The sequence below is a fragment of the Idiotropiscis lumnitzeri genome, chromosome 20, assembly GCF_059441095.1.
Source record: "Idiotropiscis lumnitzeri isolate Australia: NSW breed Sydney's pygmy pipehorse chromosome 20, RoL_Ilum_1.0, whole genome shotgun sequence".
Classification (NCBI taxonomy): domain Eukaryota; kingdom Metazoa; phylum Chordata; class Actinopteri; order Syngnathiformes; family Syngnathidae; genus Idiotropiscis; species Idiotropiscis lumnitzeri.
In genome coordinates, this window is record NC_142410.1 from 10,085,555 (window position 1) to 10,103,480 (window position 17,926).

The 17,926-nt window shown below is 41.6% G+C and overlaps 1 protein-coding gene across 1 annotated transcript in view; it reads left to right on the forward strand.

The window, feature by feature from the left end:
- Nucleotides 1–17,926, forward strand: part of nrg3b (neuregulin 3b) — a 132,452-nt gene that overhangs the window by 69,866 nt on the left and 44,660 nt on the right. The window contains exon 2 of the mRNA XM_088283739.1: nt 7,221–7,356. Coding sequence (XP_088139865.1) covers nt 7,221–7,356 — 136 coding nt within the window. The remainder of the gene's footprint in view (nt 1–7,220; nt 7,357–17,926) is intronic.

Consider the following 17,926-nt stretch of genomic DNA (forward strand, 5'->3'; position numbering starts at 1 on the left):
TTAATGGATGTTAACGTTTTGGTGGTGGATGCGTCCGCAGTCGTGTTCCCGTCTGCACTTGTCCTCCTTTGAGTCTTTATTTGGCAACTCATTTGCATCATTTAGCGACGATGACTTCGGCTGCTGCAATTGGGGCAAAATTAGGCTCCTCATAATGCTCATGACTGATTTTTTTTCCATCTGATTGCGTGTGTAAGAAGTTACATAAAATCTCATTTCATATTCAGACACGCGGTACTTCCACGAATTCACGTTCTGTCTGCACAGATTATATGCAGAGTGAATCTGAAGCGGCTCTCTCGGCCACTTTCGAACTGCCAATGTGTCGTCCAAAAGCGTACGAGTCTAATCAGCAAAAAAATAAATAAATAAATAAATAAAAACTCGATTGTAAAGATAGAAACCAAGCAAATTGTTTGTCCCACGTGAGACGCGCCGTTTATCCCTCCTGGTGGTATATTAACGCAATTAGAGCGCCGTCGGTGAATACGACTTATGTGGCTCGTGATTTCCATATCGGCGCTACGAGCGGCATGCCAGGCAAATTAGCATCTAATAATATTTCAATCGGGTTATTTGGAGAAATTCTGACGGCATCTCCAACTGCGCTCTCACTGAAGTGTACGTAGGTGGGATATAAAAAGTCTACACTCCCCTCTTCCAAATGGCGGGATTTTGTGGAGTTAAAAATGACACCGAGAGAATTCATCTGAAAATAATTCCATTAACATGATCTATCACCTGGATGCAATTTGGTGAAACAAAAATAATTGTGATTGCATAAGTGCGCACACCCTTTATTGCCACCATTTAAAGTACTTTCTGATTAACCCAGAATAAACTTCAGCTGTTCCTATCTTTTTTGTTTTGCTGGCGTTGGTTACTTCTTACTTCACGGTAACTTAGTTACAATTACAATTTGGACCTAGCACAGTGCAACTCATTAAATGGAGCCGCAGTCAATTTAAAGGCCCCCCCTGAGTAACCCCAAAATCAAGTTCAGCTGTTCTAGTGGGCTTTTCATTTTTGTTGTCGCAGAAGGCCGGGCGCTACGGCGCCTACGGTGGCCGTGTGAACTTGAACAAAGACGAGGCCGACACGAGAGGTCGGCAGCTAATTAAGAACGCGAACGGCATGACGGGTGCGAATGCTTCCCTCGAGGTTTTCACTGCACGTTCGGCTTCTTGTGGGCCGGGCCTTTATTAACCTGCCGTTTTGGATCATCGGCGGCACTTCGGAGTCCATCTCATAACGACGCGACGTGCTAATGACTACATTCAACTGTGACTTTGTATGACTCATAAAACCATCGGAGGGAGCTTCTACTTTGTTCAAGGGAAATGGGGCTTACGTCGGTCGTTTAATACAAACGTCTGCCTCTTTGCTTTCTCATTTGCGCATGACAAATATCTGCACCTTCGCACCGGCAGAGTCCTCCAAGGCTTTTTATGTTGATACTCCGCTCGCCTGCATTGTTTCGAGTGCGTGTTCATTCATATGGAGTTTTGTTTAGCTGCATCCTGTAATCCTGCGGAGGTATATTGTCTTCTCCTTTTTGTTGGCCAGCTTTTATCTTTCAAGGTAATCGACGAACGCGAGTTTTCCGGTGTAAGAAATCCCTTATGGATAGAATTGTCATTTTCAGTGAGTTGGATGAATCCCTTGATGATGCTGTGTGGTAATAATGCTGTAAAAATTCAAAAAAATAAACAAAAAAAAACTAGATTTAGGGCTTGACCGATTAATCGGCTCGCTGATTTAATCGGACAACATGAGCCACCTCACAAAAAAAGTGCCATTTTTTTTCTTGTCTGTATATGCAAATTAACAAATGACAACATTAAAGAAAGAAAGAAAACATTAAAACATCCTCCTTAAAAAAATCGCAGATTTTTACCGATTTTTCTCTCTATTGTGTATTTCAAAACAAACTATCTTTATTGTTGGGAACTTTAAGGAACCATGAAAGAAGTTATTTTATTCTGCTAAATATCGACTTAGGCATTGAAACACTGTCTCACACACACACACACACACACACACGCATACGTGTTTTTAGGACTTTTCGGGACGCATGCGCACACAGAAGATCGCTTTAAATTTCAATCGCTCCTATTGGCCTCATTTTGCACTTTTCAATTGCTTTAGATTCCCTTTTCAATGCTTCTGCACAAGAGTGTGGGGAGGAGACAAAAAAAAAAAAAAAAAAAAGCATTCCTGTCATTTCTCAGCCATTTTCCAGATAACTCTGAACACGCTCCCTAACAATGTGATGTCCATCCCCGCAGCTCCAAACACATCTGCGATTCGGAGTCTGCCCACAAGGCAGCGGTGCATGTTGGGTAAGCAATCAGCAGCTTCTCAGAGGCGTCGCTCTCTCTCTCTCTCTTTCTTTCTCTTTGGTGTGTCGTGCCGTCAACACTGGCATTGCTCTCCCAACAAGCGCTGCTGCCTCCAGGGGCAGTAAAGCCCCCGCACAACAACACTAATGAGCGCATTAGAAGGAAGCCGTGGAGGGAAAATGCTCCAATTGTAAATGGAATCGTCCCGTGTGTTGTTTGCCCCTGCCAAGGATCCTACGGCGTCCGCGTGCTGTGCGCGGGGAATAACCTTGAAATTGTCTTTTCGGCAAGGCATCGTTTGCGCAATGATATTAAGAGCAGGCAAAGGGTTGAGGAGTTGGTGAAATGAGGATTTGACTTTGGTGTTTTGAGATGTGAGGGGCGAAAGGATTTGAGGACAGTTAAGTTTTAAAGTAGAATGATTTGGTTTTATTGAGATTACTTTTTTTTTTTTCTAGGACTCTTTGCAACAACAATTAAATGAGCTAGCCCGTTGTCGCTGTGACATTTTTTTGTATTTTTTTTTTTTTAGTATCATGAAGCTGTAATTGCACATCCACTCCACTAGTTGGCAGTGGCGCTCTCTTTGCCCATTGTGTGCAGCGAGTATTAATTTTGAAAAGCGTGCAACCTTGCACTCACCGATTTTCCGATTGGCTGTGAGCGTCTTCGGATCATAGGACATAAAATGATTATAAGTTCCAAAAGTAAAAGTTTGGCAAAAATAATGAATAAATAAATGTTAAGTATCAAGCATATGAAATTGAAAAGTCTCCGGTTGGGTTGATATTTATTTCCTCCTGAAACACGAATGCTGAGACGTGCATTTTTTTTGGGGGGGGGGGGGGGTGGCGGGGGGGGGGGGGGGGTCATCGCATGCCATTTACCGGCATGTGTCCTGTAGCTGCCACACTTTTTAAATGACCTCCACGAGCTAATAAATACGGACCCGCTGCATCATTAGAACACCTTAGCGATGTGCTCGAAGGATCTCAGGTCTGAGAATTCTCTCCCGGATCACAGCGGCAGCATCTGTGATCCCCAGCCAGCCGGCTCGCGCGTTTCCTTGAAAGTCGCTCGACGAATCAGCGATTCTCATCGCGACGTCTCTGAAAAGTGGGCGAGCGATTTCAAAGAGTCCGGGATGAATCGGCGCTGCCGGTGCCTTTTATGAGTGTATTTTCATCCATATAGACCTCGCTCCAAGTCTGTGCGCCGGCAGCGATTTAATTTGAATTCAAGATCATTAAGCCAACTCAATACTGTACTTGTTTGTCGCTTGTAATTTGTTCAGCGCGCTTCCGTTGGATTGTAACTACTGTAAAACGGCTGAAAAGATGGCGCTATAAAGAGCCACTTTCAAATATAGTGCAAGCGCTTTGTAATTTTACCCAAAGGACATAAGTGAATTAAAACGTCATTACCGGCAGCATTTAAGTAACGTTTTAACTCATTAAGGCCGAAATTGCCTGACGAAACATCCCGGTAAAAAATTTATTTCCTGGTAATTCAACTCGTACAAAATAATTGATATCGTCTCACTTTGATTTGATATTCTCAAGCATTTCATTGGAGAACGAGAATTGGTTAAAAAAAAAAAAAAAAAAAAACTCTAGTGGTAGAAACGCGGTAATGCGCTTCCGTGCATGATGTGAAATGTTTTATCGATATTTATGTAATGCCAGCGTATTGCGCTAAATGAGCTTTATGATGCATATCTATATTTAGCACAAAGTCATGATAGACCGATTTTTTTTTCAATGTATTATTTAATTAATATTTATTTTTAATTTATAATTTTGAAAAAATAAAAACTTCAAAAACTTGACTTTGTTTGAATTCCTTTACGCATGTTTTTTTTTAACTCATTCACTGCCAGCCGAGTAAAAAAAAAAAATTCTAAAAAAATGGATTTTTGACGTCTTTAGCCGTCAATGGTAGTAAAGGAGTTTATATATCCAACGTTAAACATCCTTTAGCTGGATTTATGGCATCTCCGCACCACCTCCACCGTCACAAATCACAAAGTGAAGCAGCAAGATGTTCCAGCGTCGGCCGGGCCTTGCGATGCGTACTTAATTCCCTTCGCTCGTCCGACCCTGAGCGGCCCTTACAACACGGGGGGAGAGCCCGGCTGCCATCCTTCAGGACCGCAATGCAGAAAGCGCCGCCCGGTGATAGATGCGCAGCTGTCAAGCAAGCTGTTGCGGCAACAACACATCAGCATTGGGCGCTAGCAAGCGGCGCTACATGCTAGCGCACGCCATCGTGTAATCGTCTCGCGCCGCAAATGGGATTGACTGGCATTACGCTCGATACCTTGCCATCACAATTGGATTACGCATCATTCTCCTTTTCATCCGTTTACATTTTTCGTGCGAGCGTCGTCCGCGACAATCCCAGCCGCCGATATTTTCCTAATTGGCATTCTGAGCCCGCGCCGATCATCTGGCACACATTTGACGGCCGTGCGTCTGTTGGCCGGCAGCCGCCTCTCGACAGATGCTCTCGACGACGATCACTCGTGGCCGAGTGAAAAAACACCGTCATCTGTTTGTTGCGCCCCAGTGTCTCGTTCAATCTGGGGTTTTTTTTTTTGTTTATGGCCATTGATCGATCAATCTGGGGGCTCGGGATGTAAAGCCCGAGAGATGATGACGGATCAGACGGAACACAAAAATGAGAAATATATTCCTCTCGGGAACGACGACTGGTGGGTGAAGGTAAACAGGATCATCGAAATGTGCATCAGGCAAACATTTGCTTTTCATAAAATTATGCGTGTTGAAAGATTTCCCGGCATGCACAATAGGTCCAATGAAAGTTGCGGGGAAAAAAAATAAATAAAAAATGGGCTTTTACTAACAATGTCGTACTGCTCAGTGTGACACGTTTTACAGTTTATTGAAGGAGTTACAGTTCTCTAAATAAAAATTTTTACCGCAAATTGAATAGAAAAGAGAACCTGGGATGGAGCCCTCGGGGCTGCCTTAGAAGAGGGTGAAGTTCAACCTTAACCTGCTAAAAAGTCGAGAGCCGAACGCTGAAAACAGCCACAAAAGGACCTTCACCATAATTTATCGCCGTTTCTAATATTTTGGTTGCCTAATTTGCGGTAGTTTTTATGAGAGTTTTAGATAACCACTCAACCTGAAATGTTTTACAACTAGACTTTGAGGAACGCGACCATTGATTTATGGTCGCGTTCCTAAAGAACGCAATTAAAAAAAGGCAAAAAAATGACATGTGGCGCCCTCTTGCATACGAGAGTCAAAATATGCTGGATACTTTCTGAGAATGTTTTACTGAAGCATTACGCAAATTGAAGGGGCCTTAGGATGGAACCCTGCGGGATGCCGTGAGTGATTTTTCACATCTTCGCGACGTTGGTGACCTCATATTGCTAATTTTACTGAACTTTAGTTCTCGTTCGATTAAGAGTATTTGTTTTGCCTACTGAGAATGTGGAAGGGGGGGGAGGGTGGGCTGGGTGGTAGTCTCCAATCTAAAAGTAGACACATTTCACCAATTCCCACAGGACAACATTTAAAAGCTTTCCTATTCCAAGATGCCACTTCAAAAATAGAACACAAGACTCTCCCGTGCGGGATGCGAGTCCCCGGCAATAATTGTCACGGCGTTTCGAGTCCCTCTCAGCTTTTATCTCAACAGCGGCAGCGGTGACCACATTAGGTTTGCAAAAAAAAAAAATGATGTTAGGTCAGTGGTTTTAAGAGAAGCACACAAAAGCGAGATTTTTTTTTTCTTTTCTTCCCAACTATTAAAGAATGTTGATTTCATACGTCGTCGAACCTTTCTTTCTTCTACTTGTCAGTCCCTATCGGAATGGTCGCATAAGGAAGCAAGGCGGGAAGTGAGCAACGCAAGGTTGCAGGGGTACGAGTGACACAGCACTTTGGGAATTGATGATGATGTATGATGTCGCAGCCAAGAAGAAAAAAAAGAAAAAAAAATGTCTGGACTTGAAGGCACATTTTGGCAGCAACGTTTTTGAACGTCTTGAGCCAGAGGGAGCGAGGCTGTCAGGTCAGCCTTAAATTCAACATGTGACGGCAGATTCATCGTGTGAGAAGTAAAAAAAAAAAAAAATTTAAATAAAATATTTATCTTGATCAAGTTTTATTTTATATGTTGAAGTATTTTTAGATGAGTTGGTGGACTTTTCATACTCGCTATGAATTAAATTTCATTCGAAAGGTCAGGATTTCCCTCGTGGCATTCCTCAAGGTACCGTCCACGAGCCCCTTCTATTCCGCAATCGCCTCACAAATTTCAACGTTTGATGTTCGGTGAAGTTTTCTTCTTTTATGAGTGTCCTTTCACACCACTCTTACCCTTTAAAACTCCGGTTCATTAACCCCCCCCCCACCTTTTTTTTTTTTTTTTGTCTGGTTCGTTTTATGAGGTGTAACTAAAGTCCGTTCCATAACTTTTACCGCGCCAATAGGAACCAATCAACCTGATAGTGACCAAACAAAACCAAACCCAAAGCTGCGAGAGACTTTGATAAGTCGGATCACAGCAGGAGCACCCCCCCCCCACCGTCTTATCGTGTCTTTAAAGACCTTGTTGATTTATTTTCACGGCTTTTAGGAGAAAGACGGCTCATCGCTGAACTTGTTTACCAGCGCTCAGCTCTTTAGCCTGTGAGATCGAGCAACAAATCTCTTCCTCTGTCCAACACTAAGTAGTAAACTAAAGAAAGGTCAAAGAGACGTTCCAGGCGGACGCGGCTCTACTTCTTTGGTCACCCCCCCTCTCTCTCTCTCGCGTCGTGACGCAGACGGGATTCCGCGTGTTGATGATCTCATCTTTTGCATATGCCGTCCTAAATTGTCCTTTTTGTTTTTCCTTCAGCGATGGCCCCAACGCAGCCCAGCCTGCGGTCGGAGGTTTTCAAGCCTTGCGTCGAAGATAAGGACTTGGCCTTTTGCCTCAACGAGGGCGAGTGTTCCATCATCGAAACTGTGGCCGGGGTCCATCGACACTGCAGGTGAGCGCTCGGGCGGGCGGGTTCTTTTCTTTCCTGGAGTAAGCTGGCTGAAATCGGAACGCGTAACAGAACACACTCAAAGTCCATAATCGCCTCAAACACTAACTGAGGGATCAGAGATGCTTTTGGCCGCATTAGTCGATGATCCGCGCAAACAAATAGTGGGTCTTTGCATAAATGGATGGAAAGGCACAAAGCACGACGGCGGCGGCGATAATACTCGCATCTACGCATGTGTTGAATGGATGAGGTGCGTCAGAAAAGTTCCAGGACTGAGCCTTGAGTTTGAAATAGCAATAAAAATAAAATCACAAATCTGTGGCAATATTCTTCTTGGCCAGGAACTGTCAGATGCTCAAGGCGATGTGAACGGGCGGAAATGTCGAAGGATCGCTTTGTCAATTTGGGTTTCATGCGTTCGTTTTCGTATTTTAAAACGGCTCAATGAGAGGTAAGTCCAATATTGTCTTTTTGGAAAAAGGATTACGTTGAAATAACACACCTGACCAGCAGGGCGAGCCGTTGTCAAAGATGATGTACTTAAAGGATTTGAAGTGTTTGAGGATCTGAAGGAAGATTCTAAAGGGCGTCAAAGCGCGATTTAACTTCTGTCAATCTTGTCTCGACGAGTTCAGCGTTTGATTTTTATTGCGTTAAATAGGCGAGTTGAAAAGTGGACATTTTCAGATACAAGTTGCGGCTCTGGACCGGACGCACGGCTCCTCGCTTTGCGTGCATATCAACTCGCCCCGCGCAGCAGCAATTCCACCAACGATTACGCAAACACGTCTCGGAATCGGAACATTTCGGATTAAAGCACACCTACGTGGAATTAATGCGCCACCGTAGAAAGAACACAATAAGATCATAACTGACTGATGAGTTCAGGGAATAGGAAATATATATATATATATATTTTTTTTAAATTTAAATTCAGTTGCATTTAATTAAAAAAATGTTTTAGTATTAGTTTTAGGTTTTTTTTATTATTTTAAATTCAGTTGTGTTTAATTTTCAAAAAATTGTTTTAGAATTAGTTTTAGTTTTTTTGATGAGTTCAGGGAATAGGAAATATTTTTTTTTTTTTTTAATTCAGTTGCATTTAATTAAAAAATAGTTTTAGGATTAGTTCTAGGTTTTTTTCTATTTTAAATTCAGTTGCATTTAATTTTAAGAAAAATAGTTTTAGTATTATTATTTTTTTTTATAATATTTCAAGTGCATTTTATTTGAATAAAGTTACTAGCTTGGTGATGGAACAAATGAAGACACTTTTGAATTTTTTTTTCCAGATTGTGGCCTCCACCCCCACAGAAGCCTCAATTAATCACCTGAATAAATAAATGCCACGCCCAAAAATGGGCGTCAAATTAAATATGATTACACACATTGATAGACATCATTTTGGTGGAATAAAAAAAAAAAAAAAGTGCCGGAGTGTTGCAATAAAATCCTGACAGTATTCTGGTTCGTGCTGATAAACACAAACACGCACAAAAAAAACTAAAATAAAATTATCAACTCAATTCACGTCATTCCCTGGCGGCAAGCGAGCACTTTATTTATGATTCGGGTTGAGCTGACATTAAACAAGAAAAGATGTCAAAACAATCAGCGCGCTGGCGTCATTGATTGAGAACTGCGTTCGCAACTTGAATCAATGGCGAATCCTTGATAAGAAATCTCATTTAGCTCTCTTCTTGCCTTTTTTTTTTTTTCTCTCGCAGCCTTCCTTGCGCAGGATGTTCATGTTTGCCAATGCTAATAAGGCTCCCAAAATAAACATGCAAATTTGCTTTAAGACCTACTTTCGCGTGAACGCCGCGGCTGGCTCCCTCGTTCTCTTAACGCGGCGCCTTCGCACGTAAGACGACAGTCACCGGAAGGATCGCCGCATGACCGGAGGCCATCGCACACGGCCCCGTTCGGACGATTTTTGCTCGTCGGAATGGCAAACGGTCTGCGAGATAATGTGAAAAGGGAGCCGCGTTGCGGTTTAACGCCGAGCGGGACCTTTATCAGGATGAAACAGCGGCGTCTGCTGTCAAGCGCGGTAATTACGGATCATCAAATAAAGCCGGGAACCGGGGGGGGGGGGGGGGGTGATGACAGCTAGCTAACAAAGGCTTTCGTAGAAAACTGAAGCAACTTTTTCGACAACAAATTGTGGATTTAGTCCTTGAATTATTGTGAAGCATATGTACAGTTAAAAAAAAAAAAGGTTAGAAAATAAATTCTCATTCACTGCCATAAATAAATAAATAATTTACTGCCATTGACGGCTATAGGAGCCAAAAAGTTAATTAATTTTACGTGGGCTGGCAGGAAAAAAAAAATAATAATAATTCAAATAAATAAAATAAATAAAATAATTAACTCATTCACTGCCATTGATGGGTATAGAAGTAAAAAAGTTCATTCATTTTACGTGGGATGGCAGTGAAAAAATAAATAAATAAATAAATAAATTAACTCATTCACTGCCATTGACGGGTAAAGAAGCCTAAAAGTTTCATTTTTCAGGATTAAAAATCCAAATCAAATTCAATATAATGAATGCATATTGACACCCACTATGATTATTTTTTTTAAATCAATCAATTAGTCAGTCAAATCAAAAAGAAACATGCTGCCTAGCCCAGGGTGTGTGTGTGTGTGTGTGTGTGTGTGAGACCAAAATCTCAAGGTAGCAAGCGCCATGGTAACACAACGCCTCCTCCCGTTCTTGGGATATTTCCCTTGGTCCGTCATCATGGCGCCAGTCGTCTTTTCGAGCGCGTCAGTCGTCAACGATCGGCGGCAAATCATGGAGACATTGACGCCCGCCGTCGCAATTGATACAATTACCCATTTTTCACTTTTGATTGCTGCCTCCAAAAGTCATTAAAGCGCGCGCACGTTACATTTTAACCGACACCTCCGGCCAAATAATTCAGTCAGCGTGCGCACGTATCGGAGATGCTCTCACAGAACGAAGCAACATATTGGACCGCAAACGTCAATATTGTCATGTTCCGTGATGGATGCGCATTATTAAAGAATTGGCCTGCCGAGCAAATTTCTATCGCTGATGATTGTTTGAGATGACAAGACCGAGACTCAGCAGGTGGTGAGAAATGAACAGCAAACGATTACACTGGAATGCATTCTCGAATATCATAACAATCCCCCCAGATAGCATGCAAACATGAAACGGGGGAAATTGAAAACAACTTGGACGTGAATGAAATTATAATGTAAATATTAATAAATAAATATTTATTTATATTTATATTATATATATATATATATATATATATATATATATATATATATATGTATATAGATTTATTAATAAATAGATTTATTAATAAATATAAAAATATTAGAAAGGTGTGGGCAAACTATGGCTCGGGGGCCACATGCGTTTTAATCCGGCCCGCCGCACTTTGAAAAAAATTCAGTGAATAAACCTTGTTAATGCTTTATTTTTTTTTTAAATACTGTGGTGTGTCAAAGACAAATATTTCGTTGTAATGCTTTTGTTCACTTTGATTTAAAATTAAATGTCGTTTTTTTTTTTTCTCTGAGGAGTCCGGCCCCTCTGTCAAATTTTAGAACCCATTGTGGCTCGCCAATTAAAAAGTTTGCACACCCCTGTTATGAAGCATGATGCCTTTTTGATTCATATATATAATTATATAATATGTATTATTTTTGGAATTATCATTTATTTTAATTAATCGGTCCGTTTATCGGTAATCATAATTTTCAGGAGTTGCAGGCGACTTCACCGTCACGCTCACAGTTCACACACTCCAGTTGCGCAGGACATAAAAATCAGACGCACGTGAAAAAAGGCCAATTATGGCCTTTTTATTAAAATGACAATAGTTTGTTTTACGGCCAGTTGTGCGTTTTTTTTTTTCTTTTTTTTTATGGTGCACTTTGCGGCCGCTAACACGCGTACGCGCTGAAATGGTGATGGATTAGGATTTTAATCGTGGCTGTAAACAATGATGGATGAGCGGTGTGTGAGGTGCGCTGGGCAGCGGTGATATTGTGGCAGCTTGCAAGTTAACTCCTCGGGCCTTTTTAGCCTACGATCATATCTTATGGAAATAACGGTGTCACAATTGATCACTTCGCGTGGATGACCTTGGCTGGGCTTAGACATTATTGATAATGCGCCCCGGGCAAAGATGTTTCCCTTCCGCATTTAAAAGAAGTATACTTTAAACTAAAAGCGTGTTGCTGGACTCGTCGGGCTGCTAGTGTGGAATATTTGAGACCGAATTATAATTTGGTGTTTTGTTTCGGTGAACGTTAACTCATTCACTACCGAGTAAATAAAATTGCTCTTTGACGTCTTTAGCCGTCAATGGCAGTAAATGGGTTAATATTAAAAGTGTGGGGCTATTTAATCCATTTTTTGAATTACTGAAGTTTCATGAAACTGGTTTAAAGACCACATGGACTACATTTTCCGTTCTCTGCGATGATTCGGCCGGCCCGAGCAAATGTTCTCCCGGGCCGAAAATGGCCCCCTGGCCATAGGTTGCCCAACCCAAGCGTGTTTTCCGCCGGCGCAACTTGTATCCTCTTTATCAACGAGTTTCCTCGCTTGTGATGCAAAGATGACGCAAAGCTGCTGCAAGCAACTTCATCCAAAAGAAAATAACAAAAACTTTTAACGGCCCACTTCCTGCAGTTCCTCCAGTAAGCCACAATTTTTTTTGTCCTTTTTTCTTTATCAGTGCTTCTTTCCGATTTATATGTAAATCCGTCATTATTACATAAAAATGCTAATGCGCGGCGACGGCCGTACGCTCGGAAACTAATTTTCCAGGCAAGTTTGCATTTCAAGCAATAATTTTTGATCAGGGACAATTAATTAGCAGCCAATTAATTGTCAACATCCCGATTGAGTGATTAGTCAGCAGTCCCGACATCAACCCGAAACAAGATCAAATGCACCAATGTTGCCGAAGTAACGAATAATTAGGGTTGTAGTCAACGTCTGCTGAGTGCGATGAATAAAGGCGCGGATGATGAAAAGCGGGTTGCCGTGGCAACAAGGACTGCGCGCAAACACAATTAAGGATGCTGATGTTTTGGTTGCAGATCTTGATGTCTTTATTTGACACAAGTCTGCCATCTTTTCTCGCCCTCCGAAACGCCTCAGAACTCAAGTCTAGAATTTTTTTTTTTTTTTCTGTTGTTGTCCTTAAACCCCTCGAAGAGTTCACCGGCCATTCATTTGACATGTTTTTTTTTTTTTTTCTCTTGCTTCACATCCTTCAGAGTCCTTGAGTCTGTCGTAGAGAATGAGATTCTTTGTTGAAAATGGCGTTTGAAAGTCGCTCGCTTTCACATATTGCAGCAGTGTCCGCACGTATTTGCGAAAGTCATCTCGTTACATTGGCTACAACGATTAATCGACAACTAATCGAAAAAAATCGGGAAAAATATTTTTTAGAATGAATTATTCATATAGAGATTGATCAACGGAAAATTGTCCAAATGTCATTCTGTGTTTTTTTGTTTTTTTTTGCATTTGTTTGCGTGTGCATCCATTGTGATTAACAATAATTGCCGCCGAACGCTGTGATTTGACCGCCACTCGAAATACTTCATGAGCAGATTTGCACATTATATTTTTTTGGGCCCAAAGGCATGCTGACAACGGTTATTAGATCAGATTTAAATCAAGACTAATGGCTTCTTTTTCTTTTTTTTTTTTTTGTATGTTTGCTCCTCCAAAGCCATCAGTGCAAATGGATATTTGCAGCAATATTTCAAAATGTGTGTGTCTGTGTGCCTGCTGTGCCTCAGGGGACATCCAGCGAGATGAGGGGAAACATAAAATCTCCCAAAAGGAACAAAAACACAATCATGCTCGCTTCACCTCGTATGACAAAAAAAAAAAAAGTTGTTTTTATGATGAGTTGTCCAATAAAATCAATATGCTTCTAAATGTTTTTTTTTTCTTTTACAAAGTGAATACATGTTGAAAATAATTTTAAAAAATTAAAAATGTATATAAAAAAAATAAATAATAAAAAAATTATGGCAAATAGTGGCAATCTGCGAATAATTAACGTTCCCTCATAATTGATGAAAAAAATGAAAAAGAATAAAAAAAATAAGTATATATAAATGTAAATTCTCGTGGATCGTATATGAGTGACAGAGTCGATTGTAAGAATGTTTGTCTTCCAAGCGACATACATCAGAAGACAGCATCAGCAGCGTTCACCCAAAGTGACAAACTAAATCATAGAAATGAAGAGCACCATCTCTCAATTACCGCTTCCTGTTTGTTTCCTCCTGACCGCTTGGGCGATTCAATTGTGAGCGCGCCGTCCAACCTTGACGGGCATTACTAATCCACGTTGCTCCTCGGCTGAGCCACCCTGCTCGCCAAATGACGTTCGCCGGGTTCTAAAGCCAATGGGCCGTGTCCAAACTCCCCCTGCCCCCCACCGCCCCATCCTCGACCCACCGCCACCCGCCGCACGGAAGTCAGAGGTTTCTATCACACCGTGTTTGAAACTTTTTCTTTTAGTAACATATAGAGTGCAGAGTTTTTACTTATTTTTTTTTTCTTATTTGAAAAACAACAAAAAAAAAATTTCCTTTTTTTTTTTTCACGGTTCCGACCAAAATTTCCAATTTGTAAATTTATAAATATATAAAAATATAAATAAGAGATTTGATATAGATATAGATAGAAAGACAGATGAGTATATATTTTTTTATTTTAAATGAAATTTAATTGGCAGCAACACAGAAAACAGAATATTGGCAGGCAATCTTGGTCTAGTGCCACCTGGTGGCCACACCGAAGGAAAACAATGTCGGTCTGTAACGGATTTTCATTTCTATTCACTTCAAATGGGGAAAGATTATTTGAGAAAAGAATTGGGACGCGCTAATGTAGATTTATTGTCTATTTGTTTGTTTGTAGTTTTGTGAACCCACCCCCGCCCCCCTCCCACCCCCGCCCCCTTCCGTTGCTTCCTCCAAATGTCCGCATACAGCGAACGTCCATCTAACGCGCGCGGAGTTCACTTTTTTCCAGCGTTATCGTTGAGATTCAGCAGACGCCAACAGATGAAAGAGTCGCCTGTGTGTGTCGAGCCGACAAGGCCTCCCTTGTTGTTGCTCAAGCGACATAAGAGCTCGACGGCTTCTTGTCGGAAAATACAGTTCAACGTGCGCATTTGTGATGCGCTGCTTTAAACGCGGCCTTTTGTTTGGAATAGAGAAACGTCCATTTGAATTTGAGAGTTTTTATGAAGGCGCTACGTGCGGGTTCAGAAAATGTCGGCATGTCGGTAAATCTGATTTAGGACGAACTTGGATTGAAAAAAAAAAAAGGAAAAAAATCGCATATTAAAAATCACACTTGCAATTTGGCGTGAGGGGAAAAAAAACTCAATTAATTATTTTCAAAATGTTTCAGCCCAAATATTATGGGAGAGACGCTTGCAGATGATTTTAACCCCCCCCCCAAAAAAACAAAAAAAAAACAAGGCCGCAACCACACGTAACGGAACAGGCACTCAAACTGGGACGAGGTGTCCTTGTGAAGATATTTAATTGCGAAGATGGCGACCTGCGACTTTGCCTACTTGGATGTGCACTTGTGGCGACGAATGCGTTGCTGTGTCCTTGAGGACCTTTACTTGTTGAGCTGTGTACTTGCTCAGCTCGTTCTTTGTACTTGTGATGGCGCAACGCTCGGACAACATGCCCTTGAGTTTGTTCACGGGAGGAATCAAAGGATGCAGACGTGTGACTCGGTACCGGTAAAGATGTCGTTGTGGGCCGTGTGGACCGTGAAGGGAGAAAAGACGTGTGCTGGTCAACATTGACGGGAAACGCCTTTCACGGATTCATTCGGGGGAGCGGGTCTAACCAATTATCCGTTGTATCCGAGTACTTTTGAATAAATATCGGAGGTGTGCCAGAGAATCTTAAGCCACAAGTAAGAAAAAAATTAATTAGAAAAATAAAATTGTCAAAAAATAGGAAGTATGAATATGTACGTAGGACGTGCATGCGTCGTGTGATGCTAAGCTAATGGCCATGCTTTCCATTTACTTTGATGGGAGAGTTGCCCCTGCCAACATGGCCGCCATATTGGCGCGTGTTTCAGCCTGCTCGGTCTACTGGAAATCTGTTGTTCTCGCAGCTTGTTTTAGTTTGGCTTTTTTTTAGTTTTACGATTAGTTTCAGGGGTTTTATTTGTTTGTTTTTTTAAATATATAAGGTGATTTTTAAGCGCAAGATTTAAAAAAAAAACAACTTTGACCTTCCTTCATCAGCACAGATGTGCAGCGATACCAAAATAAATATTTTTTCAAATAAACCCCCAAATTCTCACCTTCTCACACGCTCAACCCACCTGAGGGAGCCCTGCTAACGAGATGAATTCAAACTCTGTTAATTAGTTGAGTGAGTTTTGTCCCTAAACAATCAGATGCCAATCGTGATTTCCGGGACTCTTCCTTCCACTTGGCATGTTTGCAGCCGACGCTTATTGACCTGCTCAAATGAATTTGGGGCGTAATCCAGTGAAGTTGCAAATGAAAGGAGACGGACAAGTAAATCCCATTGTTGCAGCCTAATTTAACTCACTTATTAAGCGACAGGCTGTTTGATGCCCGACGGCGGGAAAAGCATGATTATTTGTCAGGACGCGTAAACGTTGCCGCTAATTTCAACCCGGCGCGGTGAATTGAAGGCGTTTTCCGTGACACATTTAACTCGTCGTCAGCGTGAAGGGAGGTCATCTTAAAAAAGTGTCATTTTCTCCTCCGTGTGCGCCGAGACGACGTCAGGTAGGAGACAGTCTTGTTGAAATAATCCGAGTGGTGTCCATACGTGTTAGTTGTGACGTCACTGGCCACTGAATGAATTGTTCAGCGAACCGAACGAGAGATGCTCGACACACGGATGAACCGCCTTGACGGTCAAAAGGAATTGCAGTCATTTTGCGTCGTCATTTTTTTTTTGTCAAATTGGAGTTGTGTTCCGCGTTCGTATATTATGACGACATTGTGGTTGAACAGACCTTGACGTGTGGAGTTGTGGCATATTTGGTCGTCTTGGTGGTTCGACGTCTCTCTCTCTCTCTCTCTCTCTCTCTCGCTCTCGCTGATGATGCATTCACAAAAATCGGAAACAATACTACTCAGCAAATCGCAATTGTCAACACAAGAACAGATAACCGAATTCGTTCCAAGATGCTTCAAAGAGTTCAAGCGTATTTTTGTTGGGGTTTTTTTTTGCCTGGATTGTGTTTTTCATTGTTTGTTAGCATTAAGCTAGCAAACTTTCCAAATAACCAAAGTTAATGCAGTTTTGTTAAATACAATATGCCTAATTATCTTTGGTTCATGTTTATTTTTTTTCCGGCAGCGCTCTAAATAAATGCTTGTAAGTATACTCCAAAATATCGAGGTCAAAATGGATAAAATATTATACATGTGGAAAATGAACTGTATGCTAAAAAGTTAAGCTAATATGTGACGCTCTGTTGCTTCCGTTTGATTTGAATTCTTTTAATGATTGTCTTTGTGTGTGTATTTCTCTCTATCGATGAGGCAAAACATCGCAAAACAATTAAGTGGAAGCTGTCTTTTGGGTGTTTTCAATTTGCTCGCCTCGGTGACATAACTGGGCAGCTGTCATAAATCCGAGCAGGAGGTTAAGCTTCCTAATTGATGTCCTCAAATTCCTTGAGCCATGAGAAAGAAAAACGAGGAGGTTCGAGGGGAGGGGGGTGGCGACCCGGCAGTGTGAGGCAGAGGAGATGAGCGAGGGAGGAAGATTAGAGTTCCCTGACAAGGACTCTTTCAAGTTTGTAGGTTTGAAGTGCTAACGAGATGCAAATGTGTGCAAATAAGTGCGCAACCACCCTCTGCTAAACTCTCGCGGAATACTCACAAGCTACCAGCTAATTGTCAAAAATGGGGGAAAGTTTGACCAAATACTGCAAGGAATCGGAACACTGCCGCTAATTAACGGGCTCGTCGTTCGGTGGCTTGTTCTGATCGGGAAGGAAGGATGGCGGCAAATTCAATAAAATGCTTGTTTGATATCCCGTCAAGATAATGCTCCGTTGGGACGCGATTATTTGCTAATGAACATTTATTGCAATTAAACCGTTTTTCTTCAGAAAATTTGATTTTTTATTTATTTATTTTTTTTTAGTCAAATTAAAATTCATTTGTACTTTGTGTGTGCGTGTGTGTGTGTGTGTGTGTGTACCCTAAAACATATCTGTTGATTAATACGTGCAGACATGATTAGGCGGCCATGGTAAAAAATAAAAAAATAAAAAAACAGTTTGGCAACACGTGACAAGACAACTAACGGGAAGCGAAACCAACGTCGATCGATGGTCCAATTACTGTCGCTGACACGCAAATCCATACGCGACGATATGGAAGATGGCAAATGAATCCATCTGACTTGTGTTTAAAACTTGGACGACAAATTGAGCGAGATCGCCGAGCGTCGCCATCGACTGGGAATAACAGCCCCCCCCCCTCCATCCCTCCCGACGTGTGAAGGAACT